The sequence below is a fragment of the Nesoenas mayeri genome (assembly GCF_963082525.1).
Source record: "Nesoenas mayeri genome assembly, chromosome: 2".
Lineage (NCBI taxonomy): Eukaryota > Metazoa > Chordata > Aves > Columbiformes > Columbidae > Nesoenas > Nesoenas mayeri.
The window spans coordinates 109,628,053-109,655,712 of NC_137543.1; the positions used below are offsets into that span (position 1 = coordinate 109,628,053).

At 38.1% G+C, this 27,660-nt stretch overlaps 1 protein-coding gene across 1 annotated transcript in view; it reads right to left on the reverse strand.

The window, feature by feature from the left end:
- The window catches only part of VPS41 (VPS41 subunit of HOPS complex), a 104,039-nt gene that overhangs the window by 37,400 nt on the left and 38,979 nt on the right, over positions 1 to 27,660 (reverse strand). Inside the window, exons 5-10 of the mRNA XM_080339903.1 lie at positions 26,505 to 26,579; positions 20,898 to 20,960; positions 19,083 to 19,148; positions 9,294 to 9,413; positions 6,001 to 6,147; positions 4,745 to 4,811 (exon numbers count right to left, since the gene is read on the reverse strand). Coding sequence (XP_080196029.1) covers positions 4,745 to 4,811; positions 6,001 to 6,147; positions 9,294 to 9,413; positions 19,083 to 19,148; positions 20,898 to 20,960; positions 26,505 to 26,579 — 538 coding nt within the window. The remainder of the gene's footprint in view (positions 1 to 4,744; positions 4,812 to 6,000; positions 6,148 to 9,293; positions 9,414 to 19,082; positions 19,149 to 20,897; positions 20,961 to 26,504; positions 26,580 to 27,660) is intronic.

The window sequence follows — 27,660 nt, forward strand, 5'->3', positions numbered from 1 at the left end:
GTATTGAAGGAAATTGGAATGACCAAGATATGGCCATGTGTCATACATGTTTACGCCTGTCATAAGAGAAGATGGAAGATATGCTGACAGTGGATCTATTCTACATTCAGCATCTACGTAGGGCTGTCAAACAAATTACCAGGAAGGAAAAAAAAACCCTGCGAATCTTTTTTTATTGTTCATCAAATGAAATCTATGAAATACACCACACTACAGAAATAAGACAATACATGCTACATTATTTACCCAAACTCTATAAAGCAACTTCCTATGGAATTTAAAGATCCACACACATGCGACAGACTGAAACCAAAAGAAGTCTATTTTGTTTAATCAAATCTCAAAAAACTGTCCCTGCTTTTCCACTGAAAATTTATATAGAGTGAAATTCTGGTTACAGTCAGAGGTTTTTGCTGTTGATTCCAATTGGGCCAAGGTTTCGATATTGTCTTTTGGGAAAGTTAGGAAGAAGCTGAACCAGCAAGCTAGGCTTAAAATCTAAACTCTGTAAAGCCTCTGTCACTAAAAGCTGTTGCCTTACAACTTGCTACCAGCACAGAATGAAAACGAGCAAGACATTTTGCTACCACAACAATTTCTCTCAATTACAGTATCACACTAATCAGAAACATCAGGAAAAAAGCCCACTACCTCATCAGGCCAGTAATGATCAGTCTGGTGAGGTCTACTCTTTCAATTATATTAGAAAAATGTCTTGTGTACTGTAAGCAGCGTTACAATTTGCTGCTTTAACTGCAGTAAGGTTGTGTGAAACAGAAGTGGTACCATGGTGCTGAAATCATCTTCCACCTCACACAGCAATAACCTTCAGAAATATGGCAACTGCCTGTACAACCCTCTAGCTACAGACACACAACCTTTATGGAAATCCCATGGAATCCTTGATGGCAACTGGAAAGTCAGAAGCTTGAGTTTCAAAGCTTCAAGGTTGATTTTCTGAAAAACTCATTTTCCCATTACACATTGAACTGAGAAAAAAACTTGTTAACCAATATGGAAAACACTCAGGAGTCTGATAATCTTGACTAATGTTATCAAGAAATGTAGAAGTGATCAGTTTGGATTGTGGCAAATCAAGATGAGCAGAAGTAGAATCAACTATATAAATGGGATGGGTATTTTCCTTCTGCCGGCCCTCTCTCCCTTTTTTTTTGGCAATTTGCTTCTCAGAGTGCAGCAGACCTGTTTCAATTAAATGTTTGCATAAATCAGCACATAGATTTGATGACATTTAGTCACAGTTAATTTCCTGCTCATCACATTAATTAATTAAGCTTTGAGTTCTGTCTATATAAAGAGAAAAATGCTGGTATGGTAGATCCCAGTATCTCACTTTACAAACCAAAAATAAATATTCCCATGTTGTCTTTTCAGATAAAAATGTGCAATCTCAATACTTAGTGGTAATTTACTATGCAGTTATACAGCTATTCCTTTACAAAACATACAGATGTGTTGTTGCAAGTGTATCTACAAAACACCTAATTTTTAAACCAGAATCCTACCTTGTGGGGAATCTGGAGGAATGAAGGGAGATAAATGCTCAAGAAGTATTGCTGGCTGCGTGGCACCTGGAATTCAGCTGAGATTCCTCAGATAAAATTTGGGCTAAAATAAATTGAATAGGAAGTCTCTAATTGACTTCAAGTCTTTTACTGACTTCCAGTGCTAATCTCTATCTTCCACTATCAAGAACAACTTGAGTAACTGAGGCAGAGATAAAGTACTTTTCCATACAAGTATATAAAATCCTGAGCTACTTGACAAGGCCATTGAAGAGCAGATGCCCCCTTTCGCTTTGAAAAGGCATCATATTAACTGCAAAGTGCTAATTAGTTCTTTAGCAACCTGCCTTCTCACAGGTTCCAGCTGAGGAGGGTTTCCCTGTTCAGACCAGAAGTTGTCCAGCATTACAGCTTTTGTACACGCATCAGGAGCGAGCACAGAGGTCAAGCGCTCTTTAAGAAGGATCACAACAGCATTTAGTCCATGTTAAGCCTGTAATTCAATACCAATACTTTCTAATCAATATACTACTTCACAGCGGTAGCTGACAGAGCTAAACTGATAGGATCTGCTCAGCTAACATACATTTAAACCTAAATAGAAACATTTCACTGGAGTTTATCTTCGGCACCAAATGAAGACCCACAGAGGCAATGAACTGTAACACATAACCAAAGACACTGGAAAAGATTACTGAAGAAAAGCACCACTAATATACTGAAAGATGTAAATAAAATTAGCAATGCCATGCAGATCTCAATGCAATAGACCCGTGTAATTGATCTAATTTCTCTTACAGGTAATCACAGCATCACCTTATTTAAAATAGAACAGCTACAACAGTTCAGTGGTGTTACTTTCCCACATTACGGGCTATGTGGTTTGGCATCATGGTAGACACTGTATTTATTTCCTGCCTCAGAGTAAATATAGCTATGTGTCAAGACAGAATCAGAAGACGAAGAGAACTTTGTCACACAGGATCCTATGTACAGTGCAGGAAATGCTCTGTTTTTGCATTCACTGGGCTGCAAACCACTGGAGAAACATTTATGATTCTACTAATGCCATCACAGTTTACCGTCATACTATTGTGGAAATTTTGAGGCCCTCAGAATGGCTCTAAAAGAGCATAAATCTGAAACTGCTGAAACATGAGAAAACACTGTGTTATCATAGACTTCGTATGTATTGCCCTGATGAGCAGAGAAGGAAGTATGAAGTCTCCTATTCCAATTCTGGTTTTCATTCCAGGTGCAAAATTGTAAAAGCAAGAGGTAAAAATAAAACAAAACAAAACCCACACCACTAAACATGACAAAATTTACACTGTGACGTGGGTTTCATTTTTCATAAGTATGTTGTCAAGATGTTATGGGTCAAAACATCTGAAGGGTATTCAGCTATCCTGCCACTGAAGGATATTCAGGATATACGCCTTGTATAAATTCTTTACATTATGAAAGCGTATCAACTTATGTAGCCACTCAAGGTATTAGCGGTCTTGCAGAAAACTATGCTGGTTGCTGGTCTTGCCCATTAATATCAGACCTTGCAGCTATGCCACTGAAAAGTAAAGTTGAAATAATATTGAAATAGATGCTATGGCATGACACACAGCTCTCAAGACCTTCTATGTAACTACATCAAAAGCTATTGTAATTTATATTGAGACTTGAACAAATAATGTCTCTCTCTTTTTCCTCCTAATCTAATACCCACGTTTCAATGAGTGCTGCTGACAGCATTTGGCAGAGCTGTTCCAGTGCTTTGACCTGAAACTAGAAAGAAAAATCTCAAGCATATTGTTAACAGGTTAAGTGAGATAGAATGCCAGTCCTGAAGAATACAGAGAAGATTTTAGGCTAAAAATTGTAAGATGAAAAAGTTACTTCCACAAAAATCTCTAATCTTCAGGTCTGCACTTAAGTAGTTTGATGACAGCTTTTTTTTTTTTAATTATCTTTTAATGACGTTCCAATAGACAGTCATGTAAGATTAGCTTCCTCCAGGGAGACACATTATAGCTGAAGTAGAAGTTGCCTCTGTTCACTTATCACTATGTAAACAGCCCCATTTAATTATTTTCTAAAAGCTACTTATAGGTACAGGAAAGATCTGAGGCTAAAACTTAAAGTTGAACTTCCTGACAAAATTCTCTCAAATATCCTAGAATCCACAGTTGATTATTCTGTTGGGACCATGTATTCTTAAATAACAAATAGCTTTCAGGTCTTGGTTAATGTCAGGCATGCCACTGCCTCTCAGTATGCACAGTTCCTATAGAGTTTAACAAGTCTCCTAGTTTATTTTCAGAAGCTATTGTAAAACATTTTGTTTTTCCTGAAATCAGAAAGCCAATATACACCTACGCCACGCACCATTCTAATCTGACATGAGTCAGGATCTTGCATGTACACTCTTCTCTATAAAGTCATGTCATTATAGTCAAGCCCAGGATGCACCAAAGTTTACAAACTGTTGTCCAATCATGATTTGAGGGTCTGTTTATCATCCCAGCAGTACTACCTCTTCAGATATATTTATTATATATTCTCCAGAAGAAGTTTCTGGGACAGTTGTGACTTTTTGTTTATGTCTCCTCTTCCCCTCCAAATTTCCTTTAGTTCTGCTTTATGCTTTACTTAATAGACACTTTTTTTTCAAGACCTTTTCCATTAATCAGCAATAATGAAATGTATTCACATTGCCTAAGCTAGACAAATAAGAAAGCAAAGGAAAACTTAAAATGCAGAAGTAAAAAAGGCAACAGAAAGAAATTCAAATAATTTTCCATCACTATACCAAAGAGATGTGTAAAAAGAGGGAAAAAAAAAAAAAGATATGAGCAGTGTAGCTAAACAACACATAAAGTAGCATCTGTTTTCTCCTTGCTACTACACTGATAGTCATTTAACCAAGATGAAAAACTAACTTCTCTGTGGGAGTCTGTGTGAAGAGAAAGTTAAGACATCCACTGTTTAAAAAAAGATCTCTAATTTTAGATGATCACAGAATTTAAGAGTCTCTATGAAGAAAAAGAAAAATCCTGTGCAGGAGGACTTTACGACAACCTCATCAACTACAAATGAGGAGACATTTATGTTATGACTAAACGTTGCCTCTGAACTGTAACAGTTTTTTTCAGGCTACAATGTGAAAACAGACCTTTAAAGCTTATACAATTTTGAAAGAGAGCACATTCATACAATCATACCTATTTCCACATAGCGATTTGGAAGGTCACGCATTTCACTGGCATGCCGTTCTTTTACTGAGCAAATCTAGGAAACAAAGATTCGGATCATTACTATGAAGTCCTAAAATTAAACTAACTTTTCACAGAAATGCTTTTTCTTACTGAGGCATTCTTGGACATGTATTTCTGTATTTTGAAAAACACTGTGAGGATGCATCACTGAAGAAGAGAACCGGACCACAAAGTTAGAGCTGTAGCCCACAGCCTTATAAGTATGCTGAGAGAGGAGAAGGAAAATGGACCACAAGAGAGAAAGCTGAAAACATTTGCCCACTAGGATTTCTTCATAGTAGCATATATGTAAGTTTGGTTATGGTATCTTCCCACACTTTGCATCTCATTACCTTACAACTTCAGTCAGAATACGCTGTTGCGACTCCCAATAACAGGAGGGGAATATGTACATATAAAGAAATGCAAATACCCAAATGTTGTGAAGCATGCACAATACAAGGGGGAAGACAGATGCCAACCTCATGACAGGCCTCCTCATTTATAAAACTCCAAGTTTGATGCTCCAAAAGCTTTTTACGCTTCACCTACCCCACTTTATCCTCCCTTTCCATCTACTCCTACCAAGTACTTTTAATTTCCCACTGTGCAGTGATGTAGCAGTCTGTTATTAGATAACAGCTAACAGGCTTGTAACAAACTCATGTCAGGTACTGGTCTGAGCAAATCATAGGCAGTCTGCAGCACACGAGTTCCACACGTCAGTTCCCTACTGAAAGCAGAACAAAACCCCAAGCAATCTGTCTCTCCACACCCCCACACCCCCCCCTAAGTTTTTTTTTCCCCACAGCTGACCAAAATCATATGGCTGTTTTAGCAGTCACAACCTCCTCAGCCCCAAAAACAATCCCCTCCAAGAATACCTCATAGTAAGTTTTCTTCCTTAATGCTAATCAAAAGAAATGAATTCAACAGCCCACTAAGAGCTTTCAAAAGAGGAAATCTCTCCAAGGCACAGAGAAGTGTCCCTGAGGATTACATTCGCTGCGTGCTCACACACAGAGATCTGTCTGACCGCTGGGTGTCTATCACTCCTCCTCCTCATGAGGGTCAGTTCAATGACATTTCTATGGCAGCGGGAGTTCTGCACACTGTAGTCAAACCAAATTCTATTTTTTTCGATTGTCTTTGCTTTTTCAGAAATAATCCTCTGTTTGTCTGTGATAACAGCAAGCATTTATTACAAAGACAGGTAATTGCACCTTTACTGAATTTCCCCAGCCAATAATCAGCGTTAAATTATCCTTCCAGCAAAGGCTGCAGGGATACATATCTGGGCGAAGGCTTATGTCGTCTCGAGGCACATTGGTAATTCTTTGCTTGGAGATCATGTCAAGTATCTTCACGCCCTGAAAGTTAAAATACAAGAGAACTTTATTCAGTATGACAAACTCCTACTCACCACATCCCAGAGTATTTTGTATGCTAAGGCAGGGATAGCAGTTTATGGCATAAGTTTCAGGGCTGGGCTAAATATGCCATCAGAAAAAGCTGTCGATATGAAGAGCCATCTAACCCAGGAGGCAACAGAAGGAAAGGATAAGAGTAAATTAGATATTTTAAATTCGCATGCCAAATGAAAAAATATAATAAGTGAATGAGTGACAGATTAGCAACTCCAGTCATGAACCAGTTTCAACTGGCTGAGCTGGTGCTACTACTGGAGAAACGAAAAAATCCCAACTCTTCCACAACAGACCCTGGAAGAAGCAGAAATTTCCACCTTGGAAAAAGAAAAGATGTGAAGCAAGAGCTCATTAAGATAAATGAAGCCAATCTGTACTTCTCCAGAAATGCATTTCTACTCTTACATTAAAAACAAAAAGCAAGCGTATTTAAACGATGCTTGGTTCTGTACGCTGTGATTTTTCACTGCCTCCTCAGGAAATCTCCTAAACTAACAGAACAACAAGTTTAAAGAAAGGAAGATTAAAGTAATTTGAAAGAGGGAAGGAAAAAAAAAAAAAAAAGAGCTATTAATCAGATTTTTCAGTGCCATTTAGAAAAGGTGAGCTATAACCTTTCCAATAGCAAAATGGAGATTAATTTCATGTTAAGTAATGACTTGGTCTTAGTGATTTAAAAACAAAAGTCCCCAACATAAAACAAAGCATTTTAGTAGGTATTTCCTTTAAGCTCAGTGAGCAGAAAAAAACAACTCTCACGGTCACAGAAAAGGGGATGGAAGAGACCTTGAAAGGTCAGCGTCCAGGATGCCATTCCATGTTAGGATTTTTCTAGTGACAAAACAAAACTGATTTAAAAGATTCCTGTGCCCGTTTCTGTTCCTTCCCCACTGTGAGTTTCTATGTCCCCAGCTGTACAGATACAACTGTTTTTAAGTGAAAGAGTCTAAACATGGGAGGTCATGGTCTAAGCCAGATTTTGCCTTTTGTTTTGTTATAAATCAGAAAGAGAAGTAAGTGGTATGGTGGCAGGTGCTGCTTTGCTTTGTTTTGTTTTCCACACAATCTTTGTCAGTGAAGAGCTCTAAGCATGGAACACACTTCTATTGGCATCTCTCAGGTTAATAATCAACAAAGTTTCAGAAAAATACTTGCACACAGCATCTGCAAGGTAGAAACCCCAGATCTCTGGGTAACATAAACAAGGAGGTTACGCCTTGTCCTTTCTAAGATCACCTGATAAAATTTGTGATCTTGCTTGAACTGCGCTTTAGTAAAGTTGTATTTTATTAATCTCACCACTTGGTCTTCAAGGATGATTTTCAGATAAAAGTGACCTATATCACACCTTCTGTTTTTCTACAAGATGGCAAATCCTATACGGGATAGACTAGCTTACGTTTAAAGCGCCTTTCAAACCACTAGCATAGGATCTTCTATAGTTAAATGTACGCCATTTGCACCATGAACCAAAAGGACTTAGAGTTAACTTCCTATCATGAAGGAGCCTTAAAACTGTTCAAACGGGAATTAAGCAGCCTAATGTCTCTAAGGATTTGGTCCCCGGGTGTCTCAGTTTGTAAAACTTACAGTCTTGGCCATGGAGGAAGAAGAAGGGCTGATACAGCACCAACCATGGGCTACTTGAGCATCTGACAAGCAGAATTAAGTCTTGCCTAATTAACCTGAAGCCCACCTCAGAATATCTAATGTCTAACAAGCTCACATTCATTGTACCAAAAAAAAAGGCATAAGAAAATAAAAAAACTTGGTAGTCATGCACAGACAGTAACAAGCAAGGGTAGAAAAGATTTTCTCTGACTTCAACAGAAAGAAAAAAACAAAACAAAAATGGAATGCAAAACATTGCTAGATGATGGAGAAATTTTTAAAAAGGTAAAGGGGGAGAGGAAAGGCCAATAACCAAATATATTAATCTTTTGGAGGGCAAGTGTCATTTCATTTTTCATTGAAAGATAGGCCCTGACCATGCCTTTTTGTCTCTGACAGATGGCTCTCAACATTTTATTAGTATTCTGTGTTCTGATGTGGCACATCATCTCTAGGGATGGCTCTCCCCAACTGTCCTATCTATTCCCAGCAGACTCAGCTAGAATATATATTTTAATTGTATGGCTCTGAAAAGAACAAAACCTTCAAAAGAGCTAATTTTATGACCACCAAGCACTCACTGAAATTTCAATTCTAATGCAATAACGAAAAAGCAGCAAATAAACAAAAGTCCACCTCTAACAATTTCCTACAAAACTGGTTTTGAAAGGAATAAAAGAACAATAGCTTTAAAATATTTTAATAAACGTTTCCCTTCAGAAGGGAGAAAAACAATAGAAGGAAAAAAGCTACTGTGTCAGAAGTACTTTCACCACATTTTAAAATAAGACTTTGGAATTTAGACATGATACATACTTAAAAACATATCCCTCACTGCTGAGCTTTAAAACACAGACCTTGACCCATCAATTAGATATACAGTGATAGGTGAAATGCAACTCTCAGCATGAAAGTGATGTTTCCCTTTAAAATGTGAATTACACTTAGAGAAAAAGGGTCTATTTTCTCCTAAGTCTAACCTTCTCTAGTGGCCTACCAAAACAAGGAATTATTACTACCATTTATTATAATCTGCAGTATTTGAAGTACATAGTATAATGTCACTTCAAGACAAGTTACAAAATCAAGAGAGGTTTGCATTTTATTTTTGGAAAGTGGTGAAGTTTTGTTTTTTATATAAATAAGAGTTACATTGTCATTCCTTCCTCAGACTGTTTGCTTCAATAAATTGTAGAATAGCGTACAGTAGTGACCATCCCCAACAGTGGTATGTAGAGCTACTTTTCTGAATTTCTTCAGAAGAGGCAATCATATGAAGAACACTGACTAGCCAGCAGGAAACCCCAGAAGAAATTTCTACAAAGAAATGGGATATAAAAACTACCATTCAATGTCTTTATACCTGATTCTTCACATGTACCATTTTTCAATGGAATATTTTGGCAATTAATGTTGAAATATTTCAAACATCAGTGTAATGCAGGGGTATTTTTTTAACAGAGGTGACAAATACTTACCATATTATTGGCCCAAGCAATTAAGTGTCCTCTCCATTTTACATTTCTTATATTTCCTTCCCCTTCATGTAAAACCGAAGGCTTCCATCTATTCATCCAGCCTCTCTCATATAACAGCAGCTACGAAGAAGAGCAACAAGAAATATTTCTGTGATAAAATGCAGTATGTAAACAGGAGAGGTGTTTGTTGCTTCAGTATCAAGGACAATGAAAAAATAAGCACCTATTACAAAACAAATAATTTTCATTTAGTACATATACACTGAGAAATCATGTATACTACAGAATTCAGGTTATTTTAATAAAAATATTAATAAGCAGGCCTTCCATCAAGTTTTTTTCAGAGGACGGTAAGTATAATTATTTCCATTTTAAGGATAAAGAAATTAAGGTATTTGAGAACCTAAGCCTATGGAACTAGCGACAACACTTCAGAAAGCTGGTGAAGAAACCAGGCCACCTCACACCTATCCACTGATCTGGTGATAGGCTCCTTCTTCCTTCCAAAAAACGGAGATAGGAAAAGTGTACCAAATGTGTGGAGCTGTCAAAGAAAACGAATGAAGACTTCCAAGTTTTTGGCCTTTTGCTTGGCCCCATGTGGAACTACATGGCCTTCCACAGGGCTCTAGAGATGCTGTGCGTTAGTCTCACATGTGCAAACTGCACTGTATCATAAGTGCTGCTGACTGGAAAACTTGTGTGATTGGGAATCCCGGATTCTGCAAATAGGGAAGGAATTTAAATATATCTAAATGCACAGGAGATGCTATGAAGTGCTTTACAGCAAAGAAAAATCCAGCTACGTACAGACAATTTGCATGACTGTCCAGCTATTTTACCGGGTCCTGTATGGTTTTAGGAAGTCATTAAATAAGATTATAACATGGAATCACTTTCAGTGATGCAAAGTGCAGCACGTGGAGGAATATCTAATTAATAAGCTGAAGCATCTGTGGAAGATCATACTCTAAACACCAGTCCTGCCAACTTTTGAATGAGTGTGCTTATGTACAGACAAGTGCACAACCTGAACCTGATCTCCCATGAATGCACAATGACCATTAAGAGGTGTAAAATTGCTACTTGCAAGGACTTCTACCATGCTAAAACCTAAATTGAGTACCTGTTTTGCTAATATTCCCTAAGATCTTGCTATACACACTTTTTTATACATGGGATCTTCGTCCGTATTTGTATATGAGAAATGATAAGACACTAGTTGTTTAACATCTTTGAACAAACCAAGGGATTTTTAAAGGCACTTACACAGACTGCCTCTCTCTCCTACAGCCACAAGATGGCACTAGAAGACAAGTATTTTCTCCAAAAAGTTTAAGGTAGGCACTATCCAGGATGGTCTATCAGAAACTTTTGCGTGAAGTGCACTGCAGACATCAAACTTCTCACTTGAGCGTATCTTGCCATTTTAACCTTACTCAAAATGACCGTGTGTCCTTCACGTAGCTCACATGAACACCCACTTTTAGACAGTCTAGAGATGTTTTCTTCCCACCTACAAAAAGTCTACTCAATAAAACTCTCAGAGAATATGCTGTATCACAGCAAGCAAAGCGTGACATTGAAAGCAGGGGTAACATCGACGCTCATCAGGCAGCTCCATACACGGGAACGTGCCTCAGTGGGCTGGCGGGTGGGTGTGAAACAAGGGAGCAGCCCTCAGCCCAAACAAATTGGCTCCACTCAGAAGATGGGAACGTCGCTAAAAAGTAAGTGCTGTGCTGATCTAAACTTGAAAATTACTTTTTTCCAAGTCCACAAGCTCTTAAGGAGAGGTTCGATGGAAAAAGAACTGTCACTCGGACACTTCTTTCAAGACAGTCCAGTAAAGACAGCAGCAAGTACAGAGTATTTTCATCTGAACTTAACTGGACAAGGCTGTGAAAACTGGTGTGGACGACGTGAAATGTTAAATCTTGCTGACGTCAATTATGTTACTGAACTTTTGAATCTCTTCTGCTTGTGACTGAATTGTGATTTAAGTTTATTTATTACACTCAAGATCCAGAGCGAGCTTGGAATGACACTTTGCTGCTATTTTGTTACTGTTCATGGTTTGTGAACATCAGGCTTTTTCATGACTCTCCACCTGCTCAAGAAGTTGCAAAGAAAATAAATGACCCGAGAAAAAAACGGTGAGGACAAAAAAACAACCAAACAAAAAGCCCCCAAAACCCAGAACAAAACAAACAAACAAAAAATCCTGCTTTGCTCTATGCTCAACACTGAGCACATAGTTAATTAAATTATCAGAGCAAGGCAGTAGAAGACAACAGTCTGATATTCCCTGTAAAAAAGATGGGAAGTGAGTCTGAATCACTACAGCACCCATAATTCCCATTTCATATCAGCAAGTGCAAAACGTCCAACACTGAAAGCAAAGGACATGCAACATTGTGGCTTTGAAAAAAAAAAAAAATTACTAACTTATCTGCAATGGAATTATCTGTGTTTTATTGACATACGATGAGATATATTTATTCTTTCTTATGGCAATGACACCTGGAAACTGAGTTACTGAACCCAGAACTTTGCTATGTGTTTTGGAACTGCTATCCACTGAATGTATCACTCTCAAAATTTACTTCTTACTCTTCCTTTCTGTCTTTATCTTCACATTGAACTGTTTATCATACCATAAAGCCATTTAAAACTTCAAGAGAAACTAGACACATAGCAAAAATCCACTGTTTCTGGAGGGGTTCCTACTACCATCTCCCTCTCTTTTTGGTAGGGGAAAAATATTTTAGAGCTTTGTTTCCCATAAATCCCATATTTTGTCAGTCAGCATTCACAGTACTTGTATTTCAAAAGCAGCCACAAAAATCACTGTCTTGCATTCTCTGCAATATAGTTTATATTCTCCCCTTTTGATTTGCTCTGATAAATTTTCCTAGTCCTTTGTTACAATTTAGTAGTGCTCAGAATGCACTTCCAGCATCTCTTGCATGTACGATGACATGACAATATAGCTAAACTAAAATAAAATCAACTTTGAGTTCAAGAGTTCCCACCCACACTCCTTCATAGCACACTGCAAATCTTCTGATAGTTTACTACTTATTATTTCATGAGACTTCTTAACTGCTTATGGTTTTCTACTAGGTCATTAAGAAAAAAAAGACACACTGAAACACATGAGACAAGAGGATGGTGCAGGACACTTTTTGGTTCTAAAAATAAGTTGATATAATTCTCTTGGATTAGTCAATACATCTCTCTGTATCTCTCACTACTAGGAGATTAACCTCCTCCAAAATACTCTCTGTTTTAGAGTGCATCCGCTAAAGATAACAGACTAGCACTTGGATTTAATGGAGCCTATCATGCAATTAGCATTAACACTAATTACGTATAATCCCAGTCTTTAAACTATGTACAGAAATTCTCAATCCTCTGAACAAAGAGGCTAACAGTTGTAGCTTTGGCAGTACCAAGGCAGTGAAGTAATTCAATTCAGTTCCATCCCACTACCAAACCCCACCTTCAAAACACCAAAATAAAAGATGTCTACTCTCACACAGTGCAAAGTTTCAAAGGAAATACAATTTGTACTGATGCATTATGCTGAGCATCATCTCTTTCTTATCAACTGGTGCCTTCTCTGTAAAGATGTGGAGAAGTTTTACAGAAGAAAAAAGGCTGAGACTTCAATTTGTAACTGAAGAGCCACCCTTCCCTTCCATACTGCAGCACTGTTGGACTAGTTTTTATTTTAAAAATTGAGGAAAAAAAACTCCCTGTATTTTTCCTTGTCCTGTTCCTTGTTTGCCCAAGTGTGAAGATGTGCCTACCTGTGGCATTTGTTCTGATTTTTGGCACCTGTGTCACCAACTCTCCCCTCAGCCAGGCGAGATCATAAAAACCTAAAATGCTACTGCCATTATTACAAGTGACCACTATAGATAACTATTGTTTTCAGCATAAAAACAACATTAACAGCCACAGCCAAGATTAACAGATATACAAGAGTAACACAGAACAGCATGCCACATGAAAACTTACTGTTTAACTCTGCATCCCTAGGAAACTGTCTGGAACAGTAATGGACTGGATGAGCTCAAACGAGGCACAGAATAATGTAAGCCTCGTGTTTTCAACTGAAGACGAGTTTTCAAAACCTCATCACAAAACGCTGCTGTCTAAGGAGCTGGGGTGTGGATGGAAGGGAGGGCAGGAGGTGCAGCCAAAGGAGATCAGCAAGGAGGTGGTGGGAGGCAACAGCACCATTGGGAGGTAAGTGATGACGAAGGTGAGATACGAAACAGGAGCTACTGCTGTAGTTAATGGACAGAGAAGCTAGAAATTTTGAGATGTTTAATCCAAGCAAATGCCACAGGACTTGTATTAGGCTGTACTTTTAATAACTCAACTGCTAGATTCCAGCTGTTGCCTATTCACAAAGAGCTACAGGATTAACACCTTGGAAGGCAAGTCCTGCAGCCTCGCAGGCAGAAACACAAGCTCTCACACATTTAAAATATTTAGATCCTCTTTGCTTCCCACCTCAGGCAATGAAAAAAGTTTTCTACACAGACACTGGCAAAACACACAACTATAGATTACACACACACAGGACTACGATCCATTCTCTTTTTATACAAACCAGATTTGTTGGTTACAGCACGAGGATAATGTTCTGGTTTTAGTGATAAAAAAAGAAATAGACATGCAAATAATAATAAAGAAGAAAAGTAAGCAAAAAAATCTGCTTATTAAGCAAACAGCACATCAGAACATATCAAAGTGCCATCTGCTCAATAATTTGGGATACATCCGGGCATTATTTATCACAACAAGCAAACTGCAGACCTGTATTACTGTGGCTTGCTTGCTCCTACAGTTTGTTTCCTACTTATAGTAAATTATCCAATGCATGGACAGAAATTGCCATAGTATTTACTCTTTCGTCACTTAAACCAGACCTTTGAGTATTTACTGACAGACATTTTATAGCTTACAAAGCAATCTGCCTCTCTTGTCTAGTACTCTTCTACCCAACATAATGCCAAACAGCTGACTATCTGCTTTCTAAAAATGGACTGTGCTGCAAACAGCATCCTGACAATTTAATAATTTGTCAAAGTAGTCCAACCAGTTATTATGAAGTACGTATCATAGGGTTCAGAGGTAAAGGTCATCTATTTACTCACAAAGCAAAGTGCATCTGCTGACACTAAAAAGCAGACAATTAAAAAAAAAAAATCTGAGACATTCCCTCACAGAGTTGACTTTAACATACAAATTCCACTACCTGTAACAACAGTTGCAGACCCCAAAAATGCTATTTCTCTTCTCACTTGTGCTTTGTTCACAATTGCTATCCTTTCTCTGTATATGATGTTACTCCTCCTGGAGTGGAAAGGAATTTTTGATAATCTTGGTTTGCGTCTCAGGCAGGAGACACCATGGATACAGCTCAGAATGTTAACATTGAAATAGTATTTTAGAGCTTTTTTTTATACATATAATGAGACATTTGCCCCAGGTAACACTAAGTTCTCTCTGCTTTTAAAACAGACAAAGAAAAGAGTCTAATGTTTAAGCATGGGCACCAATACGCTCAGATGCTAATTCTGGAAGGATAAATGGGACAAACATGTTCAGACACATCTGCATTTGAAAACTAGTATTTATAGGGTATCTTCTCCACCAAAACAAATATATATCCCATTAGAATTATGGTTTTATATCTATTTCCACCATATATATTTACGTAATATAAATATCTTATGTAGATATAGACATAGATAGATATAAAAATGTGACGGCTGACAGTCACAGGGTAAATTTTCAGTTTATCTTGGTTCCCTAGCCCTTAAAATGGTTCAGATTATATACTCAAATCAACACTTATTCTACAAAATGCATGTCCTAGGCAAATGAGGAGCCCAGTCTTTTAAGATACTAAATGTCCTGCTCTATAGGGGCTTCAGAATTCATTTGCTTAATTGTGGTGGGTCGCCGCTATCATGGTGGGAAAGAAGAAGCCCTCCAAAATCTTTGATTACTACACAAACAGCAGCGTGACTCAATCGCTTCAGAGGATTCACGCTTCTAGGAATTTTACTCCAAAAGCCTTAATGTCTGGTTATTGATGTTAATCAAAAGATGAGTTAAGGAGTCTCATCAATGCCTCTGCCAAGAAAGAAACTTCAAGTTGTTCTGCTCCCCTAATTCATCATTAAATAAGATGTAGCAGCCAGTACCTTGACTTTGGAACTGAAATATCCTTCAGTCTTCCCTCTTTGTTAGTTCTGCCTCTTTAACCCTCTGGATATAATGGATGCTCAAAATTTGCAATAACATTCATTTAGTTTATGTGTTGGGAAAGACCAGCACTCTAACGGTTAAATAAAGAACACCTTGTTTTCAGCTTTACCACCCTCATTTAGTTGGCTTCTACCCTGTTATTTTTTAAGATTAGACCCTTTTTTAAAAGGTAGAAGGTTACGGCCTTCAATAGCACAGTATTTGTCTTTTTCCTTGCTTTGAAGCTCTACTGTCTGCTTTGGACAGGAATGCCCTGTTATTTACAATATACAGTATTATTATTTCAGGGTTACCATCATCTGCCAAATCATCACAATGGTGCTGTAGTTAATTGCAGAGATAAGGAGGAGGGGAGCAGGGAAGCACCTCTGTTTAGTACGGTACCTATTGCTTCTCACTGCAATCGTGTCAACATTTGCACAGTGTCTGCACTGTTTCTAGGCACAGGTAATATTCATTCATTGAAAAAAAGGGGGTGAAAAAAAGATGTTCCAGCCGAAAAGAGAAGGCAATGATATTATCTCAAGCTTAGCGCAAGTTCTTTAAACACTAGAGTTTAAGTAAGCAAACAATTTAAATTGGTTAATTAGTTCATAATACAATTTAGAGAAAACCACTCTTAAAGGACATGCCTAGTTAAGCAACTGTATAAACACATGCACAGTAGAGTTAAGCTTCCAACAACCTGCAATTATTTAAAGTTACCACAGGGAGCACCACTCTTAAATGACCTTTAGGTCAGGCTGAGCTTCTAAGATGTGGCAAATCTCAGCACGACACAACAATTCACCCAAGTTCCAAATCTCCACCTGTGTTGAGAGCTGAGGACCTAAATCATGCATCCCTGAAGCACATCACTTAGCTTTCTTCCCCTTCCTCTTCTCTTTTTGTTTGTTTGTTTTGTTTCATTTAAGATATTGTTGCTCACCTTAAACATTTGCAGAATGCTCTGCAGTGGGTTTTTGAACCAAAAAGTGTATTTTTTTATACATTTTTTTATTGTTATGAAGGACTGTGTATTTCTCAAAAAATTAAGAAAGTAGTAATTTACAGTTATAGCCCCCCTCACCTCATTCATTTAGTATCCTACGGAGGCAGGTGCTTAGCTTTAAAATTAGTGTATCTAAGCAGGTACTGAAGTGTTTTTTTGAGATGAGACATAACAGTGTGAAGGTCAGGGGGGCAATTTCTCACATTTAGTATGCATGTGTGGTTTGGCTTTTTTATTTGTTTCATTGCAAACTAAAATTAGCATGAAATTCAAGTAGGAAATCAGGAACATCTTTCTCATATTCTGAGACAACATTGTTCATAACGCAACTAGAGGGGTTTGAGGGAGTGATCGATTTTCTTTCTGGGTCCTTTTATCTGCTCAAATTATCTTGGCAAACAACTTTTTTAACCTCCCAAGATTTAAAATGTGAATATACATTATGTCACCGTCTCCCAGAACAACAAAAAACAAAGACAAATCCGGGAACCCTTTGGGCAAAGAGTTCACACAATTCACACTATGTTTCTGAATGCAGCTCAGGCAAGGATCACAGAGTGAGGGCCCTAAGCAAAGCTTTTCTCTTAAGCATGGTCCCAATTGAGGACAGCCTTACCTCCAGGCTCACCATGTGTGCCTCCCACCACTGCCAGCTATCGGCTATGAAGTCGCGGTGTCCATGCAAAGGCTAAAAGTGCAGAGACCTCAGGAGCCAGGGGAGGTCTCGTCCCCCTCCCTGAAGGAGCTCACCCAACTACACAACCTCCAGACACAGGGCAAGAGATGGGAGGTCCACAGCCCAAGGTGGTTTGATTCCTCCTCCTTCTCCTCATTCTTGTGGACCAACCGCCCATTGCGGGCTGTCCCCATTTAGCTCTTTGGCTTTACACTTAAGGAAAGGTGCAAATAAAAAGCCGGGATGTTTTGCGAGGCCTTTTTCTTTTCAGAAAAAAAAAAAAAGAAAGATAAATAAGCAGGTGAATTTTAACTTTCTGAATTTTCAGAGCATTTCGTTTCTTGTTGCCTTTATAACAAGCACATATGCACCTTTTGGAGGAAAAGAGAAAAGGGGAAGGGTTTCTACCACAAGGCCAAGAGATTTTATTTGTTGGTTTTATGTTTCAATAAAATCAAATTACAGGTGTCAAGGGACATTTATTTCAATGCTAAATATCTTATGTTAAGATGTCAATTAAAGTTTTCCTGAAGAGGAAAGTTCCTCAGCAAAAAATGAATGCATTGAAAACGAGTACACCATTCCCCAGAGGACAGAATATAAAACAACCTGTCAAGTAATCAAAGATAACCAAAGAGAATGTGTTAACTCCCTGATGTTTTTTTCTGTTCGGCATCAGGTGAATGCAAGCTCTTTTACCACCTGACGGAGCCCTGTTCTATTAATTCTGCTTCTCTCTTTCCATACCACTTTTATCAGCACTAAAAAGCTTCACAAACTGGTGGCTGACAAAGACATACACTGACTATGCATTATTTTAAGGACAACACCAACTCCGACCAGCCAGCAAAAGCTGTCAAGCATACACATTACTTAAAAAGCAAAAAAAACACCACAGCTATGCTTTTAAACATACTGAACTGTTAATGAAAATTAAGTTGTATTCAGCACTAGGAGTCTGTATTTCTTACGTGCTTGTAAGAGAGAGTCATGGCATTCGGTTTGATGCATCTATAAGTGAGGATTGTTCATCCTTAATTCATAAGAGAAGGCAACAGGAAAATTCCTTGACTTAAGAAACTTTTCTAAATCAAAGTTGTCATATTTTGACTGAAAATATGTGATGTGATACAAGGTACTTGGAGGACCTGGAAAGAGCTGTAATGTGGAAGTCAGAATTGCACCCTACACCAATAAGGCATCATAATGCACACTTAAAATAACAACTGCCCAAAGTAGGAGACTTTGCACAAGTACTTTAAAAAGTGGGAGTGCTATTCTACCAAGAGCTCCCATCAATTACTTTAAAAAAAACCCCACACCATAAACAAGAACTGGTGAAGATACCCGAGTTTACTTTTAAAAAAGCAAACAATCAAACAAAAAAATCCAACAAAAAATCACCCCCAGTTAAAGCAAAAGGAAAATCTCAAACACTAAGACCAACATACACTGTAAAAGATCAGTATGAAGGTCTAACTTGTGCTCCCACTTCAGCAAATTAAAACAAATGGAGAAAATCTGCCTAGGAAATGCAAATGACATTATTTTCAGATTGTGTAGACATAAGTATTTCTATTATGAAGCTCAACTTGTTGCAACACGTTTTTAACATTAAAAGGGCACTTTTCACCTTTGGAATTAGTCTTAAGTAAGTAAGAATGTTTTGGAATACAATGCATACAGAGAAGGAAAAAGCAGAATTCTTTGCTATACACCTTGAAAAAAACAAAACAAAACAAAACAAAACACACACACACAGCCTTCTGAGTTACTTTCAAAAGCTGTTTAAATATAGCCTAAAGTTCATTACACTACGACTGCTTACCTTTTTCCCTCCTGTTACAAATTGCTTGAAGTGCGATCTTACAAAATGAGGATGAACGGCAACAATCTGAGAATCAGGCAGGGTGGGGAAGGGAAAAGAAAAAATAAGAGAGGGTTGTTGTGTAAATAAGAGTTTACAGGGAGCATCACATCATTTTTTAAACTAGATAACTCAACGGTAATACATTATATTTGGCAAACGGTACTTTCTCTGAAGTAGAGCCTAGTTGTTTCAGACATCCCAGGGTTTTTTTGCCTTGAAAAGTAAAAATTCTTCATATTGTAAGGCACATGAAAACTCCCACACCTGAGGGCCACATTACACCAAACAACTACTTTTTTTTGCCCAGCAGGCAGCAGAATTAGGACTGTGCAGCACAGGACTGCTGTGAGCAAGGGTTACCCTGAGTAAGTCTTGTTTGGGAACTGCCTAGAGGGCACATACACCTCAGCCTTAGTGAGTTTATTCATCCCCTTGCCTCCTGCCCCCACGAGCAATACAGAATCACAGAATGTTAGGGATTGGAAGGGACCTCAAAAGATCATTGAGTCCAATCCCCCTGCCAGAGCAGGAACATCCAGATGAGGTCACACAGGAAGGTGTCCAGGTGGGTTTTGAATGTCTCCAGAGAAGGAGACTCCACAATCTCCCTGGGCAGCCTGTTCCAGGCTCTGTCACCCTCACTGAGAAGAAGTTTCTTCTCAAATTTAAGTGGAACCTCTTGTGTTCTAGTTTGAACCCACCACCCCTTGTCACAGAATCATAGAAAGTCAGGGATTGGAAGGAACCTCAAAAGATCATCTACATCCTACTGTTGGTTGTCACCAAGAAGAGCCTAGCTTCATCCTGTGACACTCACCCTTTATATATTTATAAACATGAATGAGGTCACCCCTCAGTCTCCTCCAAGCTAAAGAGACCCAGCTCCCTCAGCCTTTCCTCATAAGGGAGATGCCCCACTCCCTTAATCATCTTTGTTGCCCTACGCTGGACCCTCTCCAGCAGTTCCCTGTCCTTCTTGAACTGAGGGGCCCACAACTGGACACAATATTCCAGATGTGGTCTCACCAGGGTAGAGGAGAGAGGAAGGAGAACCTCTCTCGACCTACTAACCACCCCCCCTTCTAATACATCCCAGGATGCCATTGGCCTTCCTGGCCACAAGGGCACAGTGCTGGCTCATGGTCGTCCTGTTGTCCACCAGGACGCCCAGGTCCCTTTCCCCTACGCTGGGAAGACCCCAAGCAGCAAAACGCAATAATTTGCCCACACCACTTTTCCTCCTGCAAGAAACTTTTCTTGCTAAAAAAGCTAGATCTTCCCATTTGCCTAGTAGAGGTCCTTTTCCAACAGCCAGGCAGCCACATGTCTCTCAGAGTATAACTGAGGCTTTCCCTTCAGTCATGGCACCTCAGCATTGCCATCCCATTGCCTTATCCCAAGATGGGCTTTAACAGATAAGAACTGGTTGCAAAATATTGACTTCACAGTTAGCAGAAACCTCAGAATTTATATCACAGATCTACCAAGAAAGAAATATGTTGAGACAGGTAACAGCTGAAACAGGACAATTTCTCTTTCACTTTGCCTTTCGTATTTGAAAAACTCAATAATACTTCTTACAAAACCAAGATCGGCTTTCTTCCTGCCTAACCAGATCAAAAGCTTTTATATTGAGATAGATAACTATTTTCTAGTGACTTGAATAACATTACAAGGAAGTGTTATTCCTCTCTCTCATTTAGATTCAATGTGACCTTTCTGTTATTAAAGACAACAACAACACAATTACTAAAGATTAAAACAAGCACTTACTTTAATAGGACAGTCAAATGTCTCATGAAACTCTTCTGCTGAATACAATCCAAACACTTGTACCTAAATAAATATGTAAAAAAAATAAAAAAGAACAACAAAAATATTTACCTAATAACCACTTGACAATTAAAGGTGCAGGTAAATCACTAACAACTAGAAGATTAATTTGAATGCTAACAGGTTTGTTTGTTTGTTTGTTTTTCCTAAAGAAAATAGTCATATTTAAAAAATTACAGTTAACTGAGACATCTTGGACTTCTATTATGGTGTATCGCCAAATATTTTCAGCAGTGCAAAAGTACTTATTTGAATCCCTTTTTTTTGTTGTTATTGTTACAAACACAGCAAAAACTACAAGTTCCTATTGCTTTAGGCTGGTCAAATCTGTTTAACAGATACTGATATAAGTAAGGTAAAAGCAACATAATAACATTCAAGGGAAGATAAATTAAAAGTCTTCCTTTCTGAGAAAGAACTGCAGGATTCTTTCCCCTCCAAGCAATACAGGGTTTACATAAGAAAAAAGAAATTTGTGACAATAAAGTAAAACCAGTCTGAAAACCAAGTGTCAAATGTTTCTTGGCATCCTCTCCTCCTTACAAGTGTATTCAGTGCTTATTTGTTTTGTTCCATGACCACTGGAAATTGCTTTCTCTGAAGATTCCTCCTTTCTCATCTATGTTGATGTCTCAGTACATTTAATAGTCAGCACTGAAGTAGTGACCACAGGCCACCAGAATATCAGAACTAATCCATCTGAAAAAGGTTCAACATGAAAAAAAAAAGTATGTTTCTACTGTCAAGAGAAATAATAGATTTTTAAATGTTTTCTTGCCTTTACTTATAAAATAGGTACAGCGGTATCAAGTGTTATGAAATACTATCAGACTTAGATGCTCTGACTACAGAATAGTTTTTCTCAAGATCGTTGTGAGTACAGTCCTCTTTTGGGCTCATGTTTCTTCATCCAACACGCAATATTCCATTTGCCAGTTCTCAGGTGAGGCAGTTGACACCTCACTGTCTGCAGGACTTAGGAGTAGAACAGGGCTGAAGACTTACAGCCAGGAATTAGTAATTGATTTACTAGTTATGATTCCCACAAAGAATAACAACTGGTCTGCTTTTTCATTATGATTTTAAGAGGTTTCCCCCCACTGCCAGAAGCCGTTGGAACAAAATCACCTGGCAGGCACGGACACTGCTGGTGAGAGAAGTTAGAGACAAAAAGATAAGGTTTAGTCACTCATCCTTATTTTCTGGAAAAGGTAATCCCTTCAATAACTCTGCCCTGCATGTTCAAGAAGATGGACTCCAAGAACTAAGAGATCTTTTAGCCTTATTTCCTTCTCTCTTCCCAGCCCCATCATGATTCCTTCAGGGGGAAAACAAAAAAATACTAGTAACAAAAAACAGAAAACTCACTAGACAAAGATCTGCAGAACAAAGCCAGTAAATACCAGTAATGGGCCACAAAAAGTGAGGCTTAATGGCTCTGGAAAGATCAGTTCACAGAACAAGAACCCCCAAAATTCCTGCACATGGTCAAGGAGACAGAGTAAAAGAATTAGATGACACGAAGAACTAAACCATCAGTGAAGAACTAAGCCATCCTCAGAGCAGCTCAAAGTTCAGCAGTCTCAGTGAAGTTAAAAACATCTCAAACCACCTCATCTCCCTTTCAAGCTTGTCTCCTGGATACATCTCCTAAGCAGCATTATCAGCTCTGTCCATTACTCATTAGCGAATATACTGCCTCTAACAACACGCTTTAAAAATACTGCTGCATGCACTGCGTAGGGCTGAGCTACTGCTCCAAAGGATTGGAAAATCAATATTTGGAGACAGTGAGATGCATCGCAAAGCTGTGATTACGTAAGCCGACCAACGGGTTTTATTTGAGTTGGGTCTGGCTGTAAGCCTAGAAAACCTTCAGGCTGATGTCTAGAGGATTTTGTTTTCTGGGTTTTTGTTTTCATCACTTGGCACAGCTTATCCAATGCAGCAGACTAAACAAAATAAGAAACACAGAAAAGAGAAAATAATACAGAGAGAAGAAAGGAGGATGAAAAAGAACAGGCATGGCTAAAACACTGCAAATTCCATGGAAGCAGAATCCTCAAAAAATGTCAAAACACCCCTCTGAAATTAAAATTAATTAATCAAAATTAACATTAGCAACAATGTCTTTGACATTTTCATAATACTGCATCAAACATGGCAATATGATATTCCTTTAAGAGTATGAAAACAAAATGGAGCCAGTTAACTAAAGAGGGAAAAAAAAAACAGCATAAAATACATGTTATCATTTTTACTCTAGGGACACCGTATAACAGTTTATTACTTCTTAGTGCCTTTTATTCTTCAGAGAGAAAGTGATTATTTTGATATTACAAACCTATATTGGATTTATCTATTTCTACTTTCTATCCCCACTCAGCTCATGATGTTTTTGGGAAGCTGGAAAAAGGATTTCATTATGACAGTCCATTATATTTTGCCAGACCTGTCCGATTTTAAATATCCAGAACCCACCACTCCAATGAATCCAGGCTTTTTCTTTGCTTCCGCACGTGGAAGAAGCTGCCAAACCTCAGTGATCAAAAGGCACACAATCTACAAGCCACATTTATTGAAAAATGATCAATGTAAGACTACATGGATATTCTTAACATAAATATTGTCATAGTTATTAAACACAAGACTAAAACATGTAACCATAGAGGTTTTCAATATAATTTATATTTCGTCATATGAAAAGAGTGATAAGCCAATACAGGTACAAATTATATCACTGTTATATAATGACATGAGCCTTAGTAAAACTGGGAGCCAGACACAGGTTTTTCAAGACAGCATGCAAGCAGGCAAAAAATTAACCTGAAAAAACTCCACAATTCTGAAGCTGCAAGCCTGCTTCCCCTTCTATTTATTCCAGCATCAAAATTATCCTCTTACACCCTAGTATTTCCACACCCACCCATTTTACTCAGCCAGTGGACAGACTAGCGTGGTGGCGGTGGTTTCGATTTCTGTTCCTTTCCGTGCCAGTGGTGAGCACCTGCAGTTGAGTCCATTGGCAAGGATGATTTTCAAAGAACCAGACGTGCAGTGCAGAAAAGCTGCATGTGGTTCCAAAACCACTTGTTGGCCATGTATGACATACAGGTGCCAGGTTTTGACATTAGGTCTGGATGCTGCCTGACAAGAAGAACGTTAGAGAATTGCACTGTGCTGCTATTTCCCTCTCCCAGTCAACATAGCTAGTCCAAGTGTAGTTTGAGAGTGGGAAAATAAATAAAAAAGTAGTAAAATAAAATACATCAGACATCAAAACACCTTCCTTCAAGAAGACAAAATGGTTTCCATCTCTCTCATATTATCCATTTTGACATGGGAAAATGCACTTCCTGCCTATTGCAAAAATCTTTTGCGGTGGTCCAAAGGACATTTCTTCATTACTGGGTAGAAAATACTTGCATCAACCCAGTTGGGTCAAAATTTACAGGTCTTTTTATTGCACCATTTCTTGTTTAAATCTGATTTATGAAAACTAAGCTGTGACTTTAAAAAAAAAAAAAAATCACTATTTTTATTTATTTGAGCTAATGACTACTTTTCAACCACTTCTACAAATGTTTAACTTCCTACAATACAAATACTCCCACTGTAGCAAAGAAAGAGCTTTAAGGAATATAAAGTTACACTTTCGTCATGACCCAGAACTTAGAAACTCTACATTACCCAGCCAGGAATTTCTGCCATATTCTTATACATTAGCACAACACACTAGTATGTGGTTTTGCCCATTTCAAGGGAGGATTCTTTCACAGAGATACACCTTTCTGGGTCAAGTGGAAAGTCTAACTTCTGAAACACCTAGATGTTCAAATCTCCAGACAAGCTTTTCAATGTAGAATATGGTGAAGCACCAATGCCCCTGGACTCTATGAGCACAAATATGATGAATATTGTACTTGTGATACTCCAGCTCTGCATCAGAAACATTACCAGAATTAGCCCTGGCTTCGGGACCATACTTTAGACTGCTTTGTAATGTCACCTTCTGGATCCACAACAGATATTTCACTAAATGAAGACAGATTCCCCATTTAAAGTACTGGAGTCTTTTCAAATATGGCCATATCAGAGCAGAGATTTTTGAACATTTCTGAACTCTAATACATATTTTTAATATTAATTTATGAAAAATGTGTCCAGCTTGTAGTCTCACTGCAACACACACATTTCAAGTCAGTAATCCACAGCATCATCTGAGGAGCCCTCACAGCAAGTGCTTGCTTCTCTCTACTATTCAAAACACCCAAACAAACAATGCCGGCTCAACATTTTTATTACCTTTCTCAATTACTGACCCTTTCCTTATCTTGCTTAGACAATTAGGACACTCTTGCTGTGTTTCTTACAGGCTGTAAAATTCTACAACCTGCTTTGATGGGCACTAGTATCCCAATTACTGTGTCAAGATACTGACATCAAGATATCTCTGAGAAACAAAAGGCTTGGATACATACACTGGCTGACTGTCTGTTGAGGTAAAAAAACCACCTATTTGGAAGGAGAAAAAAAACCCACAGGTGCATACAGTCTAAAGGGGTTGTTTTCTCCGTTTTTCCATCTGCAAAATCCAATTTTATTATTAATTTATAGAACTTGTATTGAATGCGATGCATCCATTAGGATCACCGACATTCCTCCTCCCCCCAAGTCTACTCTGTAAGAAATGTTCTCCTCAGTAAGTCAGATGGATATTGAGAAATGATTTAAATGATTTTTAATGCACTGAATTTCTATATGAGTATTACATTAAAAAAGAAGCTCAAATACACCTTGTGCATTAGAATTTTATCATTGCAAACCAACATTAGAAAAGACTGCCATCGACTTAAAAACAAAAAAGACATTCTTATAAGTGGAAAATCAATCACCAAAACCACTAAATGTCACAGCTCAACATTCCAGAGAAGCACTGATAATTGTTAGTTATACACTGCACAAATGATATATGTCTTCAGTCAAGGAAGTAGGTGCCAGTTTTTTAGGATACTGTACATATATTGATTTTACATTTATTTAATGTGGCTGTTGTAAGACACTTTATTCTTCTGATAAACTATGATTGCTTATCAAAAGATTCTATAATTCAAGAGAAACATTCATAACGTGTGTGAAAATGAAAACCACCAGCCCACAGAAATCATGCCCACAAAATCCAATTTTGTGGATTTATAGCAGAAAGGCATTAAACTACTGTCTTGCAGGAACAGCAGAGTAGTCACTGAAGTATAACTGGCACAGCAGTAATGATTAAGGTGACATGTCCTCCTGCCACAGCTGTTAATCAGCTTAATACTAGTTCTATTATTGACATTCTTGTAATTACTTTTCTTACGGCACATTTGTGCAAAATGTATTTGACTTTAATTTTGAGTATTCAAAGGTGAGCTCAGTTCTCAAAATGGATGGTCAAAGTGGTGGTGCTAAATGCAGGAATTAACTCCACAGGTATGACAATTATCTCAAGTGTCATAATGATGACTACCTGCTACCTCATTAAATATATAAATGGGTTCGTTGTACCTTGCCATCTTCTGAGCAAACACCCATGTGTTCTCCACTTTCATCCAGGCTGATCTGATTTATCTTCACTGGGCTCTAGAGAAATAAAAGAAAGAAAAAAATACTTTTAAAGTTGACTTTAAAGTTACATTGCCAATCGCATGCTTTAACGCCCCCCTACACTTCCTGAGATCTATGTGTTAACAGTTGTGTAATGTTTAGTTACACGAATCAAAAAAAAAAACCCCACAGAATAAGTATTGCTATGACAATGCCGAAAGACAGCCTTCTCCCCAGCCTTTTGCCTAACCCAGTAATCTGACATTTTTTGCAGTTACGTGCCTCAGGGCTCTGGAATTCTTGTGAAGTGCCAGGCTCCTAAACCTTGAGCATTTGCACCTGCATACCACAGCTGTTCATTTAGAACCTCTCTTGCTACCAAAATATCAGCATAAAACAAGCTGATCACATAGACATCAAAGCAACTGAAAATCTTTCTGGTTTGGTCTGATGGGTATACTGGCAATTATTTTTTCCTTCAAATCCCTTCTTTTGCTTTCACTTTTGCCTCTAACACTGTTCTCATAAGCGAGTATTAGAAGGTATTGAAGTGCAATGTAAGTGTACTCATTCTTAGACAAACAGTGAGAAAAGCCTGAAGACTGCTCCAATTTAAGAAATTTTCCTTTCCCTACCCAAATACACTTTTGGTTCTAATCTACAGGGTTAGATGGCATCTGTTACTGTTTACTTGAGCTTAAACATCTATCCTTAAGTACTGAGGACTAAGTTATAACATCATTTGGGTAACGCAATGCATATCCTCTCACATACAAAACCCCATATCCAATTATATTCAAGTACCAAGAACCTTCTTATGTACCACGATCCTGATTTCGCCCTCTGTAACAAATACCTCATTATTTCAAGCGTCATTGAAGCATCTTCACTACCAAGTAAGCCTCTCTGACACATTTAAGAACAACTTTTCTTACTCATAAAATTTTTAACGTACTGAGCCACAAAACAGATCACTTCTGTGGTTGTGAGCATGATAAAAGAGAAATCCTTCATATGTTTGTGTGAAAAGAGAGTGTCACTGGAACAGTGCTGGAGTTGTGGGTCACGTTAGATGTTACACAGCTGTGTTTAAAGTATCACAGGTCCTTATTTATGC